This window comes from Anolis sagrei, chromosome 2 (assembly GCF_037176765.1).
Source record: "Anolis sagrei isolate rAnoSag1 chromosome 2, rAnoSag1.mat, whole genome shotgun sequence".
In the NCBI taxonomy this organism is placed as follows: domain Eukaryota; kingdom Metazoa; phylum Chordata; class Lepidosauria; order Squamata; family Dactyloidae; genus Anolis; species Anolis sagrei.
In genome coordinates, this window is record NC_090022.1 from 67,900,062 (window position 1) to 67,922,523 (window position 22,462).

The 22,462-nt window shown below is 36.9% G+C and overlaps 1 protein-coding gene across 2 annotated transcripts in view; it reads left to right on the forward strand.

Moving 5' to 3' along the window:
- Positions 1-20,099, forward strand: part of STIMATE (STIM activating enhancer) — a 45,289-nt gene extending 25,190 nt beyond the window's left edge. For both annotated transcript variants that reach the window (XM_060765886.2, XM_067463600.1), the window contains exons 3-8: positions 756-851; positions 2,736-2,857; positions 10,510-10,622; positions 11,964-12,041; positions 13,635-13,778; positions 15,045-20,099. In XM_060765886.2, coding sequence (XP_060621869.2) covers positions 756-851; positions 2,736-2,857; positions 10,510-10,622; positions 11,964-12,041; positions 13,635-13,778; positions 15,045-15,161 — 670 coding nt within the window. In that variant the 3' untranslated portion in view covers positions 15,162-20,099. The remainder of the gene's footprint in view (positions 1-755; positions 852-2,735; positions 2,858-10,509; positions 10,623-11,963; positions 12,042-13,634; positions 13,779-15,044) is intronic.
- Positions 20,100-22,462: the final 2,363 nt, after the last annotated feature.

Consider the following 22,462-nt stretch of genomic DNA (forward strand, 5'->3'; position numbering starts at 1 on the left):
TGACACTCAGCCAGCTGCGTCACAATCCCGGTGATGTCAGGGAGAGTGGAAAGTGAAGGGAAATCTTCAAATTTTTTAAAACTAGCCATTAAGTTTAAACAAACCCCTAAAGAATAGGTGGTGAGGGCCTATAAAGATTTGAGTGTCATTAATCTGTGAAGAATTGGAAGCGTCCCATATATGGGAATGTGGCCTATAGATGGAGGTAATGGTGGGTCTGGTAAAAGTTTTCAGAAATGCAAGATGTGGGAGGTAACAAATAAGATTGAACAAACCTTCACAAATTCAGCCAGTTATTTTTCGAGAAAAGAAATGAACCAAGGCATTAACTGGAATGGAAATTGAACGAAATACACCAGTGTCAGATGCAAAATTGATCTTGCCCACTAATTGTCCTTATGAATTTGGAGCATATGCATGTTTTTCCCTTCCTTTAGTTAGATAAACTTGAAAATCTGATGCTAAGGTAGGTAGTTAGGCAAGCAGAAACTATTCTCAAACCTGTTCAAACATCTTTTACTGACATATTGTTCTTCTAAACTTCACGATATTCTAATGTAGTGGTCCTCAACCTGTGGATCCCCAGATGTTCTGGCTTTCAACTCCCAGAAATCCTAACAGCTGGTAAACTGGCTGGGATTTCTGAGAGTGGTAGGCCAAAAACATCTGGGGACCCACAGGTTGAGAACCACTGTTCTAATGGGTTCTGTGCCATTCATGTTTAATGTAATTATTTCTTTGTAAACTTTCTGTAGGTTTTTGGATACATCCAAACAAGCCATAGGGATGTTGTTCATCCATTTTGCCAATGTTTATTTATCAGATCTTACTAAAGAAGACCCCTGTTCACTGTAAGTAATTCATTTTTGAGTGAGTCATCTTATTCAGGTCCAATTTATAAAGAGCAAAGATGTTTTCTGATTTTCCATTATAAGCAGCTTTACATTTAAGCAGTGTAGGGGTTTGCATTACTTATGCTATTTTTCCAATGTAAGCAGAGGCAGAACCTGCTTTAGGATTGAAAATGGCTACAACTCCTGGTGGGAACAATTGCGGCCATAGATATGTTTTTAAAACACTCTTACTATGAGGTTAATGCTTTCCCTAAAATTCATAGCACACTTCACATTTAGGACCCTAAATGAAATTTTCATTGTCAAGTTCTGTATTCCTCACTATGCAGCGGTTCTGCTAAACAAACTGAAAAACAGATGGGCAATCAGCAATATAGCAACTACACATATTGATATTATCTCCCAAGGTAAGATTGCCCTCTGGTGGAGTCTTTTATAGTGTACCTAAACCCATCTGTAGCACAGTATTTTGTTATACTAGCATTAATCTTTTTAAAGTTGTGGTATGGTTAAAGGCATTGCTGGATGGATGAAGCTTAAATTCATTAATTCAATCAGTTAATTAACAAAATATTGCAGCCTTTAACCCCAAATACAAGTAGTAATACATATCACTTATGCATAGGTTTCATACATATTACAACTCTTAGATCAAAGAGGAAGTATATAGAGCCTTTAGTCTACTTTTTCGTTCAGTTTTGCCTTACTGACTTTGGATTGTTGCTTTTGTTCTGTCCTAGCCTTGTACTTTCAGACAGTAAGTAGTAAAGTGCTTTAGATCTATTAAATTGCTAAGTGGAGTAATTTGGGAGAAGTGAAAACAGAACATGCAGTACAAGAGTATGTTCTTACATAGAGTGAAAGCATTTTTCATTTTTATCTGGAAAATGTTATAGGCTGGATATTATTTTTGCGTGTGCAGATTTTGCTAATTTCAAGATCGGAAGGGGGGAATATAAGAGTGTTAACATGAAAGTTTATACTGATTAAAAATAATGTAGAGGGATATATCTGGGGGAAAGCACAGTGAAGAGAGTAATGCACCTGGACTGTTGTACTTGCCAGCCAAGTAAAAGGTAAACAAAGATAATTATAACAATTAAGATAAAACTGTCCAGTTTAGGGATATAAAGAATAAATGATGTTACCTGATCCAGACAGTATTGGTCTCAATAGAAAGCCAGTAGTAGAACACTGCAAAAGAGGAGAGGAAACATACGTATATTTCTGTATTGTATCATTGTTGAGAAGAACAATAAGAAGCTGAAATCTTAACCAATAGGATGGTATTAAATCTATCTCCATAATGAGCAAAAACAATTACAATATATACGTCTCCAACTTAAATATGTCTTGAATTTTTGCATATTTACAGAGCAATAATATCAGATCTGAAGATCTGAAAATTACCTAATCTCCATTATGAGCAAAAACAATTCTCCAACTTAAATAGGTCTTGAGTTTCTGCATATTTACAGAGCAAGAATATCAGATCTGAAAATTACCTAATCTTCTGAGCATTAAGCATTAAAATATATGGTTAATCTATACTGCTGAACGAATGCAGTTTGATATCACTTTAAGTTCCATAACTAAATGAGATGGAATTATGGGAGTTGTAGTTTTGCAAGGTATTGAGGCTTCTCTGTTAAAGAACGCTTGTGCTTCACCAAACAACAATTCCCAGGATTATATAGCAATGAGCCATGGCAGTTAAAGTGGAGTCAAATTGCATTAATTCTACAGTGCAGGTGCATCCACTGTCAGTTTCAAGGTCATGATCATGGGTAGTAGTAATAATGGTGTCTTTTTTAACCACTACATATCTTGAAAATATGTCTTTTCTCAGATGTTTTTTGCATATTTTTCTCATCAACTTAGGTACCTTATCAATTTTCTGTTGGATGCCACCTTAGGAATGCTGCTTATTTATGCTGGTATACGGGCAGTAGGCAGCATTGTTGAATGGCAGCAATGGGAATCTCTTCGCTTTGGTGAATATGGTAAGGATTTTTAACCCTTAGTATGCTTTAAGCTGCAACAGATACTAGCAATTGTGGAACAATTCCCCCAACCCCCTCAAAGATACAGATTCCTTCAGATAACTTCAGACAGCCAAAATATGGTATTGTGTTTCTATATAGGTTTCCAGAAAATCCATATAACATTCTATGTGGAACACATATCAGCACCTCAATCGGTAAAATTAATGCAAATAGTTCTTTGACTTTGAAATATATATATATTTCACTTTGAATTATAGCTGACTTGTCCTGCCCAATCCAGGTTGGTTTCTTTGTTGTTACATTTTTGCTGGCAGACAAAGATCTTCACTATTCACGTGGTTTTTCACAATTGATTGGCTTCCAATAAGAGAGCTGATTAAGCTGGGAGAGAGATATTTTGTATTGATGTGCATTTTAAACTCAATTGTGTTTTAATATTTTATTTCATTTATTATGCTTTTAAAATGCATTATTATTTATGTCTAAGGAGCACATAATGTATTAGGAAGGAGGAAAGGGGGCATGTTTAAAGGAAAAGAAAATATTTATGGCAACTTATTTTCATCATCAATCTTTAAAAAGAAAAAAAATTAGTATACAGATTTGTATAAACTGTTTGAAGAAGTAACTATCCATTCACCTAGTGGACAGTAGTTTAAATCACTACTTCTTAAAAAGCAGCTCCCAACCCCTAATGGGAACACTTAGCTCAATGTTGGGATCCCAAGAATTTGGCCAGAGTAAAGGATTTCTGGTCATCAGCTAGTGGCTGTTTAAGACATTTACACAAATCTGTTGTGCTGTGTTTACAGTGGACTCTGTAGAAGATGCTTCAGCTGTACTTAATAAAAAAAAAGGAAACCAGCCTGTTTAGCAAGCCTTGCAAATGCTAAGTTGTTATCAGTAAATATTTGATTGTTATACCAATTTTTTTATACCTATATACACAGGATCACATAAAAAATAATTCTTGGGAGAAAAGGGGCCCCAAGCAGAAAAGCTTTAAGATGACATGGTTTATACAACTGTCTTGATTGAACTTTTCAAAGTCTTTTGTTTTTTTGTTTTGTTTTTTTCCAAATGGGGAAATCTCAAAGCCACACTTGGTATGCAGATCTGCTATAGCCTAGGCTCTGGGAAATTCATGTATGTAATATTGCAGAAAAGTGGGTTCTGTTGAAACAAATATGATTTTCCCTAAAATGAGGGATACTTCCTTCAGATGCTTAGACAGTGCAAACATGTACTTTGTCATTTCAGCTAATTGCCTGTAATTAAAATAAGATCTTTAGTTGAGAAGAGAACTTGCTTTGAAGCAAACTGAAGAGTCTCTGTAAAAGCTTGGTCTGTTCAACAGTATTTGAAGTAGACATTTCCTTGTGAGCAGCTACTTTTATTGTTAGTGAGAATTTTCTCTTAGATGATGCGCTTTCCAGTGAGTTGCATTAAATAAGTACTGTGGAATTCCATACATTAACCTTTTGTTTTAGTCACTAGTTATTATTTTCTAGATTCTTGTTTCATAGACCACCTTGTCTTTGTGACTGTAAGAGACATAGGAAATGGGAGAAAATTAAGATAAAACCTTTGTAGGCTGATGTGTAAACATCATAAACATTATTTCTCTGAAAATATTAAGATACTCAGTTAAATGTATAATTGATCCAACTATAACTATAGCAAAGTTTAGTGTTATACACAAAATACAGAAAATGTGTGGTCCTCCAGATGTTGGCCTGCAACTTCCATTTTCCCCTCACCATTGGTTTTATTATCAAGGGCGAATGAAATTAGTAGTCCAGCTACATTAATTGTACACTCTTCTACACAATATAAGGCACATAACTTACTGATAAAGTTTGCAAATACAGGTTATCTCATTATATGCACACACATAAATACAAATATTTCAAAATCCAGAAATATCTGAAATCCGAAACACTTCTGGCCCCAGTATTTTGGATAAAGGATACTCACACTGTACAAACTGTAAGAAAAAAAAATGAAAGAGTGGCAAAATTGTTTTTCCCAAATGGAGTAGTTATGCTTAGTAGAGGCATGGAAAGCTAACACTTATATAAGTCCCATTGATTCAGTGGATCTACTCTCGTTGACTAACAGTTAGATTTTATTTAGTTTTAGGGAATAAATCTGTCTTCTGAATTCCATTAAGCTTCCAAACAATATTTAAAAGCAGCCCATATAGAAACCATTTTAATGGCCTTTGATATAACAGCATACTAAGTAGAGACATCACACTGGCAACAAAGATCTGCATAGTTAAAGCAATGGTGTTCCCCATAGTAACATATGGATGTGAGAGCTGGTCCCTAAGGAAGGCTGAGCGAAGGAAGATAGACGCTTTTGAACTGTGGTGCTGGAGGAAAATTCAGAGAGTGCCTTGGACTACAAGAAGATCAAACTAGTCCATACTCCAGGAAATAAAGCCTGACTGCTCACTGGAAGGAATGATATTGGAGGCAAAGATGAAGTACTTTGGCCACATAATGAGAAGACAGGAAAGCTTGGAGAAGACAATGATGCTGGGGGAAATGGAAGGAAAAAGGAAGAGGGGCCGACCAAGGGCAAGATGGATAGATGGTATCCTTGAAGTGACTGGCTTGACTTTGAAGGAACTGGGGGTGGCCATGGCTGACAGAGAGCTCTGGCGTGAGCTGATCCATGAGGTCACAAAGAGTTGGAAGTGACTAAATGAATAAACAACAAACAGCATGCTGAGTAATATACTGAGTAGATCTAAATCTTTTCATAAAAGCTGTTGCCCTATTAGAAGTTAGCCATTTATTTTCTCTAGTCAAAAAGAACTGCCTCTCCATCTAGGAAGTTTTGAGGCATGCTTCAATTATTTTGGGGTGGGGCCATATACATACTTGCTTGTAGTAACCCCTACTTAACATACTAAAGTTTCTGAAGCCTAGAGTTGTACTAGCTGTTTTGAAAATCTACTTCAAGTTGCTCTTCTCATTGTAGAAATGCCATCTGAAGTGCCTGAATTCTTTTTTTTCAAATGTAGGTTCTTTCAGAATGTGGAAATATTCTGGAAGAACGTGGAAATGTTCTAGAGCAGTGGTTCTCAACCTGTGGGTCCCCAAATGTTTTGGCCTTCAACTTCCAGAAATCGTAACAGATGTTAAACTGGCTGGGATTTCTGGGAGTTGTCGGCCAAAACACCTGGGGACCTATAGGTTGAGAAACACTGTTCTAGAAGAACGTGGAAATGTTCTGGAACTACAAATTACAGAACCCCCCTGTCAATGTGGTCATCAACCATCAACCGTACTGAATACCATGGGAATTGCAGTCCAAAAATAACTTTTCTAATTCTGTCTTCCTCCATACTTCTAACTATTGAATAAAGTAATATGAGTTAATTAATACATCCTTTTCATAAGTCTATGAACTGAGCTGGAGGAATACCATTGGTTATTGCCATTGGCCTTAGCATTGTAGAAGTGAAATAGCTGTTGTTGGTCATACTAAAGGAAGTCACTAAGGAGTGTTTATTTTAGTAACCTTTCACACATCACTGGGAACTGGGGTCATGGCAGAATTACTAGTTGTCTTCATCAGAAGATCACCCAGAGCATTCAGGAACCCCATCAGATTTCAGCTGTATTAACCACTAGAAGAAAAATAACTTTGTATTAAAGCTGTGACATATTGTGTGTATTTGTGGAAGTAGACTGGTTAAGCTGCTGCCCAATGTAAAGTATTTTTATAATTGCCTTTAAATAGGAAAGTGAGCATTCTCTTCTTGATTTTACAAATTATACAAACATCAACCTTTCTTCCATATTCATATTGTCAGCTGTGAGGACAGCTGCTTTCCTGGGCAAAAGATATTGGATCGTTGTTTGATGTTATTTATACTGGGAGAATCTGAGTTTAGCCTGTGTCATGTGTTCACAGTTGTCTTAAATATAAAGAATACTATTTTGGAAGAGAAAAGAATAATGTGGAAAGAACCAGAAAACTGCTGTTATTTATACTTTAAATAAGTAGTGTATTCATTGATTTTGTTATGAACCCCAAAAGGTTCTTGTTCTTTTTACACAAAGTGTTCAAGGAATAGTAAGGCAGTGTAGATCAATGAGACATTTTAGAGACCAAATTTGGTTTTAACACTATTCATGTAACATTTATTGAAATACAATCACCATAGAATTATATCAGAATCACATCAAGACAGAGCTCTTGTGTCCAAACATCCACACATACTCACATACACAGGCCTTCTCCAGATGAAGATGATCAGCTTTCTTCTGAGAAGGTGTGGACGCTGCGGATCAGGAAGTGTGCTTAATCTTGGCGTCCCCAGCATTTATAGGCCAAAGTCAATTTTCTTTCTAAGAATATGTTGTTAGATTCTTGTGGGTTCAGGACATCCACATTCCAGGCCACATGACTTATGAGGTATATCTTTACACACTCCTTACATGCCTTGCTGCACACCTCATTGTCCATTGTTGTTCAGCTATGACTTACTACTTCCTCGCTTCATCTGTCAAATCTGACCCATATCATCCTTTGTGCGAACTCCATGTTGATTCTTCAGGCCTGTTTCTTCTGCTCTTCCCCATACATTCACACATTCATTCCTTACAATTTTAGATTTGTCTCTTTTACACAGGTCCATCTATATATTTTTACAATTTCTTTAGCACCATACAGCCTGTTTTGGATAATCTGATAATACAACAGAAATTTTAGCGATGTGTTGTATAGAAGGAAGAATTAGCCTCATGTGTTGATCCTTGACCATTAAAACAATTATGCTTGTTTTAATGGTCAGATATACTTATAAATAATTAAAATAGATTAATTTCAATTTTCTCACACCTAAGTAATATTTTAATATGCTTAAATTTAATAAGCCCTGTTATCTATGACACAGAACAGAAGACAGAACCTTGCCAGCAGAGTAACAGTGTACATAAACAGAAAGGAAGGGATAAGAGAATATAATTTAAGTTAGTTTCAGAGTTCCATCTGTAATTTTGATCTCTGCCAAAAAGAGTAGAAATTTGGAGGTTTTCTTCTTTTTCAATCAGAACCATTTTTTTTCTAATTTGTAAGTTGCCACGATTTGTCTACAGACAAAAAAAGAAAAGAGAAAAGAAAGACACGAGAGGAAGCGATGCAATTTTTTGTCCCTTGTTTCAAATATTATGTGGTTCTTTATGGGGAAAGTGACTTCTCTGTCAGAGGTGAGGATGAAATGTCTTCGTTTTCCTTTTGATCATCCCACTGTATTTTTTTGCCCTACTAACAAGTTCTGTACTCAGAGCAACTTACAACAGAGACAGAAGGCAATACAAATAGAAAGATAAACACAATTGTCATCTCACAACATCAGCTCCCAATGAAAACACAGGACTACGTTCTGGTATCAGAGGGAACTTTACTACTAGAAACATAACATGCAAAAAAGCTGAGATTGCTTGGCGTCAGTTTGTGCTCTCTATATATATCCTCCCCCTCATTTGAAAACGTCCTTCCCGCCAAGTGCAAAACCCCGCGTAAATTCCCCGCCAAGTCGCCAGCCGTTGTCTTTCAGGGTCAGCAGCTGCAACAGTCTTATCAGCGTCCTACGTCAGAACCCTGATTTCCGGCGCCAAAACCAAGGCTCTGGAAACTGGGTCCTGACACACAATGGTAAAAATAGACAAAAGGACATGAAATGCATCAACATAAAAATGTACACCGGGGCAAAGAAGACGTTAATAGCATATTAAAACTGTCAAGGCTTTCTAAAGAAACAACGTTGAATTGAATGCATTGTGAGTCTTGATCTGGAAGTATTCTCTAGAGCTACAGCGTTGTCACAAGAGAGGCTTGAACTTTTATTGATTTTTAAAAAATGATTTGTAATTAACTTTTTATACTGAATCCATAGACAACATTAAGCACAAGTTCTTTCATGACTTTTATAAGGAATTTCAAGACTTCATGTTGAGTGCTCTAATGTCTATAGCACTGATATAAAAGCATCATAAACTTCAAGACCAGCAAGTAAAATGTCTGGTATATGTCTTTCAAAGCTTCGCCAGAAAAGGAAATGGTCAGGGTTCATTTCACATTACAGCTGTTTAAAGGCATTTGAGTTTCCATTGCACAGTTCTCAGGCTCAGCTGTTAGTCTGTATTTGAAGCTACCATAAAATTAACTTGAAAGTTGAGAATGAGATATCATAAAGAGTAGCTGTAGTCTTCATATTAAAAACCACATAGTGAATCGATCTTTGTTTACAGGCTTTATCTTACTATTGGTACTTTGTTCTAGTTCTACCTTCAGAAAAATAAGCAATTTCATTTGCATGTGATTTGAAAACTTCAGAAAATGCCTTCAGCTCTGTCTTTTAAAACAGCACTACTATTCATTTATTTAATTAATGAAGCAAAATATATTTGAAAATTTGGTATCTTTCTTGAAGATGAGAAAAGAGGATACAACATGCATCTTCAAAGGACACTTTGCTTAGTTTGCTTTCTATATTTCTAGCAAAATATGTTTAAGAATTTGATATCTTCACTGAAGACAAAAAAGAGAGAATACAATGTGCATCTTAAAAGGACACTTTGCTTACTTTGCTTTGTATGAGTACTGTATACAGAGCATAATTAGTAGCGTGAGAATTAATTCAGACTTAATATCAGGTTAATTTGCTGGCAATACTGATTAGTTTATAAAGTCCTTCAAGAAGGCATTTGGCATCTAATCCTGCAAGGCAGATGAAGGAAGGTGGGCTTCTTAAAGTGCTGTGAATCAGGTGTGCAGTTGATTCAATGTTCAGTCTATGAAATGAAGTTCTATCCTAAGGACACGAGAGCTCTTCTGCATCAGATGAAACCCACATTGAAGTCCATGATCACGTTTCTCAAAGGGATTAAGTTTCTAAAAGTATGAGCAGTCCACAAACAGGATATTAAGGCAGTATTAGCACTCCTTATCATGTTCACTAGAAGCTTATACTTGTGTCAAGATTATTTATTATTTTACTCTATTTATTATTATTGTTGTTGTTACATTTATAATTTATTATTATTATTAGTGTTTTATTACATTTATTATTTTACTCTTATTATAATTGGAAGGATACATAAGCAAATTTACATTAAAGAAGGTTAGAATAATGGTTTAATCAGAATTGGACAGTCTTATCTTAAATTACCGTTTTATGTAAATATTTAAAAACATTGAAGCTACTAATGCCTCAATTAATGAAATTTTATTGATATCTATTTTTATTTTGAAATTTACCCATAGCTGCTGCATTTCCCACCCTCAGCTTATACTTGAGTCAATAAGTTTTCCCAGTTTTTGTGGTAAAATTAGGTGTCTCGGCTTATATTCGGGTTGGCTTATACACGAGTATATACGGTACTTTTCCACACTATGTATAGTTTTATAAATGTGTACAATTCTCTCTTGCACTTGCTTTTCTCTAAAATAAAATAATAGGAAATAAGTTTTTCATAATCTAATGTGTCACCGTGCTTCCCTTAAGTCAATCAACATTGAACTTGCCTATACAAAGTTGCATTTTGTGAATTACTTAAGTATAGGAACTAAAAATATCTGGTATGTTTATCAGATACCTTTGTTAATCATTCTTTTTTCTTTTGCAGGTGACCCACTGCAGTGCAGTGCTTGGGTAGGCCAGTGTGCATTGTACATTGTAATCATGATGTTTGAGAAAACCATCATTATTATAGTTCTTTTGATACCTCAATGGAAAGAGGTTTGAAGCTTTTTTTTTTAACTCTTGTATGTGTCAGATAATGTCCAATGCTTCCGTTTAACATGACTAGCACTTCATGCTGACAGACAATGAAAATATTCATTGATTCATTGTTATCTTTGGCTATGAGGCAGTAGTTTATTTGCAGGGTATGGTCAATTTTGTATGTTAGACAAAGATGACATTGGCTGGCAAATGTTAAAACTTGAGGCTAGTTTTATTTTTTGGTACTTGTTTAGCAGCTTGACTTTATCTGGTGAAACAGCAGAATCTAGTGGAAGCAGGAAAAAATACATTCCCTTCTCTCCACTTCTTCCCCCAAACCAACTCCAGATGCTTGAAAAACACTTTAGAAATGGTTTTGAGAATGTCTAGATAGCTGCAGGAGGGAAGAATAGGGAAGAAGATTCTGAAAATTCCTCCAGTTTTGTCTATTCTTTGAGACTGTGTGGCTGTTTCAAACAGCTGCCACATTGTCCCAAGCAAGTATAAAATGTCAGTATAGTTAATTTATCTGTAGTTCCTCAAAGTTGTAAAGAACCACTGTGCCTTTAATACAATTTTTATACTGTTCTCATAGAAAATGCATTAAATTGACAAGAAATCCTTTTAGTCTTTATCAGTGAACTCCTGATATGATTCCATGTGTTCAGTTACATCTTCATACATAATTTCTAGGCAGATAATGATTGTGCTCATTTAGATGAGAGGCAGGAGACACAATGAATACATGGAAAGAAACACTCCATATTAAAAAGTTTGGGTTGATGGTAAATTCCCAAATCGTAAACATGGTCCGATCACAGACCTGGGTTATATCTTGCAACTGACCTTAAAAGGGTGGGTCTGTAAGTCATACAAAATACCAGAACCAGTCAATCTTGTGAATGTGTATTTTGCTGTCATATAACTCACCTCCCACTGAACAAAAAAAAAACCCAAACAAACGCAAAGCCGATATTGTGCAAGACCAATGAAGTTCCAGCAGCAGAAATCTCTGATAGTTGGGCCTGTATTGTTTATAGCCTTGAGAATCATCCATACCATATTAATGTCTACTTGTTATTGGCAAAACAGCATTTTGAGTTAAACCATAGTGTTTAATATTCAGTTAATGAAAAGAAACTAGCTGAGTAGGATGAATACAGTTACATTTTTCTTAACTTTGCATTTCCACTTAAAACAATCATGTGGTCATAATATTTATGTAAAAAAATTTACTGTCCGTACTAATGTGGCACATGCTGTGAATCTGGTATTACATATTGTGCAAATGAGAATTTGGAGGAGGTCAATGATTTATATGATACTAATATGTTGTTATTGTTTTTCTCTTTCTAGGTAGCTTTATTGAACCCAATAGAGAATCCTCACCTAGAGTTGGCAATTGTCATGCTGATAGTCCCTTTTTTTGTAAATGTTAGTATGAATGAGAATCTTTTTTAATATATATATTTTTCCCACTGCTTTAAAATACTAATATCTATGGTTGGATTCAGATGTAGACCTGTGCCATTGGATCCAACAAATAATTCAGCTACAAATAATCACAAAAATTAGAGGTTAATATTATGTCATAACTACCATATTTACTCAAGTATAACATGATATCGATTGTAATGCAATTTTGAGGGTGTTGATTGTAAAAAAAAAAAAAAAAAGATTTGTTGCTGAATGTAATGCACAGCACTCCTTTACCTGTTGGCCGTTCTGCTGCCTGCCTCAAACTTGCCAGCCTCGGCCTGGCAGACGGGTGTCTTCCTAACTAAGGCCTCATTCATGAGGCCTTCGAAACTCTGGGAGAGATTTTGAAGACTGTGTCAATGAGACCAGTTGGGAAGCTGTGCCCCTCCGGCAGGCTAAGGCTGGTGAGTTCGCCAGCCTTGGCCTGACATTGGGGCGCAGACAGGCTTACATGTGTGATTCTAATGTGTCATCAAATCTTATGCACAACTCACTTTTGGCTATGTAATGTATCAAAATGTGATAATGAGATTCAAGTAAATATGGTAATATGTTGAGTTTTTACAAGTGGTATCGCCAACCTTAATCTCTATAGATACTGTTTAAAATACGTATATGTGCCTTCATGTTTCTTGTCAACTTATGCCAACCTTATGAATGTTTTAGGGTTTCCTTAGCTAAAGAATGCTTGTTTGCCACTGCCTTCCTTGGAACTACAGTTGGCCCTCCATATCCACAGATTCTACATCCATGGATTCAACCATCTATGGCTTGCAAATATCTAAAACAGCAAGCATTTAATTTGCCATTTTATATAAGTGACAACATTTTACTACACCACTATAATGACATGTGGCCATTCATGGATTTTAGTACTCACAGATGGTCCGGGAACCAAACCCCAGTACATATTAAGAAGTGAGCATATAGCCTACAGCACCTGGTATTTCTTCTTCTTAGAATTACATCAGACACAAATGAATGCATTATATTTGTTTTGGTACAATCCCTGGGAAATGCCGTACACTAACCTGGCATCTGTCAAATGTGCTAAGATTACTACTCCCACCATTCCAAGTATAACATGGTGGATAATCAAGTTGGGGCTATCTGCACTGCACATTTCCCTATGTGAATCTGAGAAAGAACTGACTGGAATGAACTTAAATTTAAAATAGCCATCTTTATTAATGTCTAATATAATGTCATATATTTAAACAAGCATTCTGGAATCTATTTGGGGTATATGTCAGATAAATGGTTACTTTTTCAGTAGCTCATACAATTTGCAGGCATACTCGGTGATCTCTCTCACTTTGGGCTTCATAGTTATGGACAACTTTTGCTCAATGGATGAGTTCATGACTATGAACCCCACAGTGAGTTATGTAATTGTAGGATTCAGTATAATTACAGTGTGTGTGTGTATGTGTGTGTGTCCATTAATAGACTGTAGGGTATTGGCCTAAATTATAAGTATCGAAACTGACTGTCCTCCTGTATATGATAGATTTGTAACACTTAACTTTGACTTTTCTGCTCTTACAGGCATTAATGTTCTGGGTAGTTGATAACTTCCTTATGAAGAAAGGGAAGACAAAAGCTAAACTTGAAGAGCCAGGGCAAGATTCGAGGAATGGAAGCAAAGTTCGATACAGGAGAGCAGCCTCACATGAGGAATCTGAGTCAGAGGCAAGTCTTGTATTTACTCTTTATTGAGTTCACTCCTTTGCTTGCTGCAGTGCATTTAATATTGTTTCATTTCCATTTTTCCACAGTTGCATGAATATTTTCCTAAGTTTTTCATATTGAGCTGTGCAGTTTATTGGGATCCCTGAACTGTTCTGGTCATGAAGTCAATTAAAATCTCCTTCTCTCACCACCCTCTACCATTGACCCATTTCAGTATTTCAGAGGAACTCTGCACTGATTCCTACCTCCCAGCCTGTTTTGACCCTAAAATACCACACATTGCCAGGAAGTTGGGGATGGGGGTGGTGGGAACCTGCCATCTTTTTGCTCCCTACTGGGAGGAACCCTATTGTAGTGGATTACTCCTGCCATCCCAGAATGAAACTTCACAATAAATACAACTTCTTGATCTTTTAGCTCTCTGCTGGGATGTTTTAGGCCCGGGAGAAGTCTTTATTCAATAGGAAGCTAATTGAAAACAGTTAATTTCTTAGTTAAATGAAGACCTGGGACAGCTCAAGGAGATCAACTATGGTGTATAGGCTTTCTTTCTAGTTGGAAAATGTGTTTTTTCAGCAGCACCAACATTGATGAAGGATGCCTGGAGAAAAACAAACCTTTAGTGTTGGATTATACAGCCCAACTAAAAACCTGCAGTTTCCTGGGGTTATTCGGAGCACTGATTCAGAAAATTGCATTGGACAGACTGCAACATCTGTCCTTGAGCTGTCCCAAATTTCTTAAATATGGTGGATATCATGATTTTCTATGGGTGTGCAGATGAAGAGATGGATGGCATATATTTTGTATCTCAAAAACTAGAGCTGATAGGGGGAAACCAATGCCATTTTTAGAATCAGTGGGTCAGATAGTCCCAGAAACAGGGACTATCTGTTTCTGAGGCACCATTTGAGGCACCAAAATATGTTTAACAGTGTTAATTGTTTTTAAATAGTGTATGTTGTTAGCACTGAATTTTTTGCTCTTGTTAACCGCGTTGAGTCGCCTACGGGCTGAGAAACTGCGGTATACAAATAAAGTAAATAAATAAATAAACAAACAAACAAACAAAGTGATAAGACCCTGAAATGGGAAAGAGTGGGATTCTACTCTAGGTGATGCTGTTGCAACTGGATACCAATCTGCAGAAAACAAAGCAAATAGCAGCTACCGACTCTTTGTAAAAAGTGTGTGAGTTTGAGAATCCTTCTGATAGGAAAGAAAGAGAAGTACATCTCATCTAATAATATATAATTTTGTCTGTAGATCCTGATTTCAGCAGATGATGAAATGGAAGAATCAGATGTCGAAGAGGATCTTCGTAGATTAACTAATTTAAAGTCTGTTAAAAAAAAGAAGCACCGATTTGGTCTGCCTGTATGACCCAGATTATGTGGCCTGTAGATTTGCAGGTTTAAGACAAAACTGTTCATGGTCAGTGGTTTTTTACTTGGGAACATTATTCCTGTTGCCTGGAAAATGTGACTCAAAGAAATGGAGCACAGATAAATGGAACACAAAAAGTGGGAAAAGCTACCTGTTCAATTGCACTATCAATACACTGACCAAAATATGCAAGGGGAATCCTCTAATCATGCGTTCGAAAATTGTTGTCACCAAGGAGATTTGGAGTAATCTCGCAGAAGACGCCATAGGATATCATCACGGCAACAATGGTTCCTGAAGGAAGAGACATTGGGATTAACAGAATCTGAATCAGTGTGTTTTGTTACTAAAGATTGACTTTTGCAGCATATTCCTAGATCAGAATAGTTTTGTGGTTACAAATTGTAACTTAATATTCTTATCTCAGTTTACTACTTAAGGATACCTATGGAACTATTGGGATGGACAAATATTTTTTTTCCTTCCAAGTTCCTGTTACCTGATTGAACTTTTATATTTAAGTTATATTTTCATACTGGGATATTTATGGATTCTCTTTGTGAAAGAAAATTATGCTTTTACTTTTTTGTGAGTGACAGACAGGTCAAACTTCAACAACGTTATTTGTCATTGTCTCTGTTTCATGTAGGAGGTTAACATGCTGACAAAGGGAAATGGTGACCAAGTGGCTAATAAATATACAGCGCCTCGTATCAAAGTGTTTGACAAGCCTGAATCGTAATGTAATAAAGTGGCAACAGTACTTGGTGGATTTCACCACTGCTGGCATCTGTAACTTGGGTATTCCTCTGTGTATGTGCAGTCCTGTGCACTTTAATATAAAAAACGAACATTTAACATTGTTTCTTCTGTATGTCGGTTGGACACAGAAGAAACATTTGATCATGTTGGCTTCCTAAGTACTTGCAAGCACACTTCTGATGTTGCTTCTCAACGAGTCCAAAAGTGAGGCAACATTCCTTTAAAAATTCTTTAATATTACAACCTCATCATGTAGCCAATAGCTATGAATGCTATTGTATTAAGCCCTCTGAAGAGCATTTTTGCTAATCCTCATTATTTCTCTGTTGACTGTCCGAAAGTTCACTAACCATCGCTTCCCAGTTTTCTCGAAAGGAGAAAAAAAAACATGCCTATCTCATTTAAGCAAGAACAGAATAGGTGTATAGCATGACAAACATTTGTTTCCATTAGTTTTAAGTACAGTAGAGTCTCACTTATCCAACATAAATGGGACGGCAGAACATTGGATGAGCTGGATATAAGGAGGGATTAAAGAAAAGCCTAGTAAATGTTAAATTGCATTATGATTTTACAAATTAAGCACCAAAACATCATGTTTTACAACAAATCAACAGGAAAAAAAACAGTTCAATACATGGTAACGTTATGTAGTAATTACTGTATTTACGAATTTAGCACCGAAACAACGCAATGTATTGAAACAGCGCAAGGCAAACTGCGCTAGATAATACAGAACACTGGATGAGCGAAGGTTGGATAAGTGAGACTCTACTGTACTTGCTGCTTTCTATCTGTGGGTACTGGAAATTTCCCTCAATGGAATACTTGTATATGTAATTTCATCTACTCCATGTGCTTTTGAATATTCTGATAGTTACAAAACAGCAAAAGTGATTTCAGAAAAAAATGCAAACTGTCTGAATATCAGACTGTCTTTCAAGCCTTAAAACATATTCACTGGCCAGAGCTCAGAACTTTTCAGAGATATTTTTTTACAGTTTTTATATGTGTAGTCTGCCTTAAATGTGGTAAGCTGCACAGGTTGTTGGTTTTGGGGGAAGGGGAGGGGAAATCACTGCGCCTTAGAAGACAAAAGTCCATGGCACCATTGTTACTTTTATTGTTACCCTATTTGGATAGCAGTAGTTCTGTGGCAAGTAATGTTCACCTGCTGTCTAGAAGAACAGGGTCAACCCTACGATTCAGCAGATGCAGCGGTGTGGATGGGGAACAGGAACTGGTTGCTGTGTGGCAGTGTTAGGTGTTTTATGTCACCTCCCCTGTAACCCCCGGGGCAGCCTGCTACCTCAACTATGATGGAGGACACAGTCCTTCTAGGGTTCAGTTACTGGTTTGGTAGAAATTTGTACACAGACTAGGAGGAAGCATCACCTTGTTATTTTCTTTGGGCAGGAGGTATTTGGGGCCAGCTTTACATAAAGAGCATTTTCGTAGACCATACATGTTCAGAGCGACACAGTGGTCAGTGCTGTCTTACACTACATCATACTTGCAATATCTTGTTACTTGTGGGTGTTCAGGTTTTAAAAAAGGGAAACCAATGTTTAACTAAATAGGGGGAAACTAGGAAACACCCCTGTTCTGAGGATGGGATATATCCTTGATCAATGTTGACTTGTAACTTACTTGTTTTTATATTAATTGTACATTTCTAATTCTGTGAATTACTATTCTGTTAAGCATTGTACCCTGAAGCAGGTTTTGTCTTATCTGTGTGAAATTCCTTATGTGCACACAACAGATATGATTTATCAAATCAAGCAGATACTAACATCAGTTTAGTGGTATAGCGGTACTAAGAATTGAAAAACTGACTTTTTCTTTGAGGCAGTGAAACAAATAGAGATGAACATCTGTCATGTACCTTTTACCTTTTTATGCTAATAACAACTGACCAAATTGAAAAGCTTGGTTTACTCATATTCTCTCCTGTGGCTTCTGTTCAGTAAAACGTCTATTTCAAACAGTGTTGAGTTGAGAAATCCTTAACTAACAACGAATCCAAAGCCTTAAATATGTTTCAGTACTCTAATGTTAAGTAGACCTCAGATATTTATTGCTTTTGTTCAATAACATCAGGCACCATAGAACAGCTTAACTCAAAGATGTAAAGAAAGGATGAGGAAATCCTGGTACTGCTGATTTTTCTTATTTTTTCTATATTTCAAGTATGTTTAACATTCATTTTTGAAAGGATGATGGAAGGAAGAACTACGGACCAAAGTTATGATCTAAAACATCAAATGTAAATATATGCACATTGCTTGTGCTTAAGAACATTAATCATTATGTTGGTGAATGATGTGTTCTGTTGCTAACAGAGCATTCAGCCATTATATCGAGTATGGGTAACATCCGGGGGAATGGGACCACATTTGCCCAACCCAAGACCTAGGGGGGCTGCTCCTGCTCTCAGCCACTACCCTAAAAATAGCCAACTGTGTCCCCTCTAAAAAGTATGGTAGGGCATTTCACTCTTCCACTCCCCCAAAACCCAAGACTGAACAATCACTTCTAGTTTTGAGAAACCAGACCCTAAACAGGCCAAGGAAGTGGAAAGAGGCAGGACTGTGCAGGTGGCTAGTTTAATGTCCCTGCAGTGTGTGGATGTAGACTGGCAGGCCACTGCTGTATACTTTACTAATCCCTGCTATTGTATGAAGTACACTGTGTTCCTAAAACTGTAAATCAGAACATGACATACATGGTCTTCTCTTGATGCCTAGCATTTTAATGTACAGCCCTCCCCTTCACTGAGGTTAGGAGCATAGGACCCCTCTGAAAGTGAACAACAATGAATAAAGAAGTTGCTTTTTAAAAACCTGATAAATTCTCTCCAGGAATTTCTAAGTCTTCCAGCATAGCTCTGGTCAATTTCCACTGGAAACTGACCAGAGAATCGCATTGGAGGACCTAGAGATTTCTAAAGAGGTGTACTCTCTAGAAAACTCTAGTTCCTCCAGCATGACAGTGAATTGCGGAAATCGAGTTGACAGAGAAAGAAAGCAGAATGTATATTATTCTCCAGTAATTCTGCCCACTTTAGCATTCATCTGCCAGGTATATGAACAGGTACAGTTCAGTCTGTGTTCATTTTTTTAAGTTGCTGATCGGATTTACTGTGACTAATTCTATACTTTATTGCACTTATAAACATATAGCACAGTACTAAAGTTGAAAAACAAGCAAGTAGTTTCCCTTTGCTGAATGTTGAAACAAACAACAAAACAGGTTGGATTTGCATCATTGCCTGTTCATGACATCAGAAGTTCAGCATAATTATTTGGAAATGCTGAGATCATCCTGAAGTCTTCATTTTTTAAAAAATCCTCAGTAAATATAAATATTGCTGTTGAAATATGTGAAAAGTTTCTTTTCAGGGAAAAGCCCTCATACTCATTGAAATATGAACCAAGTGGGAACAATGCAAAGTGTAGGCATTCACCTATACACATTGCCCAGACTATGCTTCGTTGGAAGGGAAGTAGGGAAGAGGAAAGAGTGCTGATCCAAATTCTATTTGAAATCTGAGCATCTGTGCCCTAATGCAAACCTGTAGCTTTTTAATGCAAAAACTAATGACCGCCACGATGAACTCAAATCTAATTGCATCAGATCATAGGGGACTTGTATTGTACCTGAACTTCTGAAGTTTGCGGTTAAAGGATGAGAAGTCTCTATTCTTTTCAAGCAAAACTGCAGTATTATTTTTTAGGAATTCTCTTTGGTTAGGATCCATGAAATGGGAAGAAGAGCATGGAAAAGTGATTGTCACCAGTCCCCTTTCTCCAGCACCACCTCTCACATTTCCAGTCCTGCTGGAGGAACCCCTCCAGGGCAGACTCCAAGGGGACACTGGTTTTTAGAAGGAAGGAGGAATTGCTGAATATCAACCAACATCTCAGTGGAAGTCTGCTCACCTCATTATGAGCAAACCTCCATTGAGCACAAGTCTGAATCTATGCCTTTGTATACAGGGTTTTATATGTTCTTCGGGTGATCAAAATGAAGAAGGGAGTTAGCCCTATGAGATTAAAGAAGTAAACTATGATGCTCTGTACATCACGCTTAATGGATGGTGTTTCATTTTAAAGGAAGGGATTTATGTTGTACCTGAATAACGGTTTACAATAAAGTTTTGAAAATGTATGTGAATCACTTCTTGACTTCAACTATGATTAGAATATTGGAGTATTTTAATTTGTTGTAGGCATTGCTAAAGTTGTTGAAACTTTGGAAATGTGTTTAACAGACATATACTATTTGCTGATATTGTGGAGCCCTGGAGTACCCGAGCAATAACAGCAATTATTGTGATGGTATTTTAAGTTTCCCACAGAATGCTTATGGGAGATAGCAAAATCTGCTTCTTCCACCTGATACCTTCCCTTGCTGTACAATAGGGAAGGCGGGAATGTGGTCGGTTGTAATTATGTCTATGTAGCAGTGGCAGGCTGTGGCAGTACACCGGGCCTTGATCTGTTTGTTTTGCAGAGAAAAGGGAAAAGATTCTACTCCTATTATCAGGTACTTAGGGATGTGAAAGGCTGCACGTCTTCAAGCAAGCCTTTGCCAAGCCCAAGGGACCTGTGGGGAAAAGGGGACAGAAGCGGCTTATCAAAGGACCAGGCAAGAATGGTGAAGAGAGTGGGGAAAAACAAAATTCCCACCTCTGGCAGTTTTCACAAGTGATTTTGCATGTATTATTTATTTATTATTTATTTATTTAATGGGAACTGGATTGTGCTGGCAGATTAATTCAGCCTTGAATGCAATCAGGACAAATCTTTGTTCTGTACAGTCTCAAAGTACACAGCCTTGACTTTGGGTTTTCAGCTCTTAGATTTGTAAAATGCCAAATAAAAGAACTTCCATTGTTAATCATTACTAGAATAGGAAGAGGTAATTTGCTTGCGAATGGCCACATTAAGTCTGGCCAAAGGCCTATCAAGTCTAGTTTCTAGCCCTGCAGTGCAGTCTTCAGTGATATAATGTCAGCCGCCTTCTGCTCTCAAAATGCGATACCTAAGGTGCTCTGAAGGATCCTCAACCATTATCCAGCCCTTTCTCTACATACAGACACACAATCCTGCCCAATAACTGTTTGGCAAATGTAGTCTGACTCCTCGGCAAAAACACGCTTGATATTGGAGACCCTGCCAACAGCAGTGCCATCATCAGTATCGCCTCTTGCTTCACAGAGACATGCGATCCAAACAGAAAAGTAGTGCCATGGTGGGACAGAGTGGCGTGTTGCCTTTGAAATTGAAGATAATAGACAGCAACCCTGACTATTAATCTTTGTTGGCCCAGTCCCTTTTTAAAGCCATCTAACTTGGCAGCCATAACCCCACTTTGTAGTAGTGGATTGTGCTGTGCAAAGAAATGCTTCCTTTTATCTGTCCTGAATCATTCACAATCCACTCCAATGGATGATCCAGATTCTAGCATTGGGGAAAAACTTATTTCCCATTGTTTCTACGCCATGCATTATTTGATCTATTGCTATTATTTCTCCCTTTACTTGCGTTTTTCCTAAGCTAAGTCCCAAATATTTTACCTTCTCTAGTTCCTTGATCATTTTGGGTGTCCCTTACCTTTTCCTGCTCTGGAATATCCTTGATTAGTTGTAATAAGACTACTATAGTAAAGTACTGGAAATTTTATTTTTCAGTTCCCTTTTTAATTATACCCAGCATACAGTTCAGCTTAACAACTGCCCACTGGGTCATCATCTTGATAAATATATTCACAATCCTAGATCTTTTTCTTGGCCAGTTATTGCCAGATCAGACCCTGCCAGTGCACAGGTGATATTGATTTTTTTCCCTTTTCTATAAATACATTTTTGTACACTTCCTTATGCTCAGCCCCATTTGTCATTTTATTGTCCATTTCTCGTTTGGTAAAATTCTTTTGGGGTTCTTCAGATTTTGTAACACTCTAAACAATTTAGTGTCATTGGTAAATTTAGCCACTTCGCTACAGTATGGATAGCTGAGGACTTCATTGTTCACTTGCTTCCTTGTAAGAGCAGACCTTTTATTTCTCCTTTCTGTTTCCTATTATTTTGTCAGTTTGCAATTCAAAAATGGAGTTATCTCTCAGCCTGCTAGATCTGTTGAGAAGTTTGTTGTTTGGGATTTCACCAAAAGTCTTCCGGAAGTCCAGTTGATGATGATGATGATGATGATGATAACAACATCTTTATTTTTTTTTTACCCCGCCTCCATCTCCCTGAAGGGACTCGGGGCAGCTTACATGGGGACAAGCCCGATCAACATAGTTAAAAAAAGAAACATTAAAATTTATAAAACAACAACAAAAAACAAACAGCAGCATAACACAATATAAAAATGTCTACCAGATCAGTCCTGTCCAGATATTTTCCAACACTTACAAAGAACCCTAAAAAGTTAATAAAAGGGGTCTTAATATTTGTAGAAGTCATGATGATACAGAGCTGCTTTTCTATATGACTGTTGATTTCATCCTTAATAATACTTTCCACC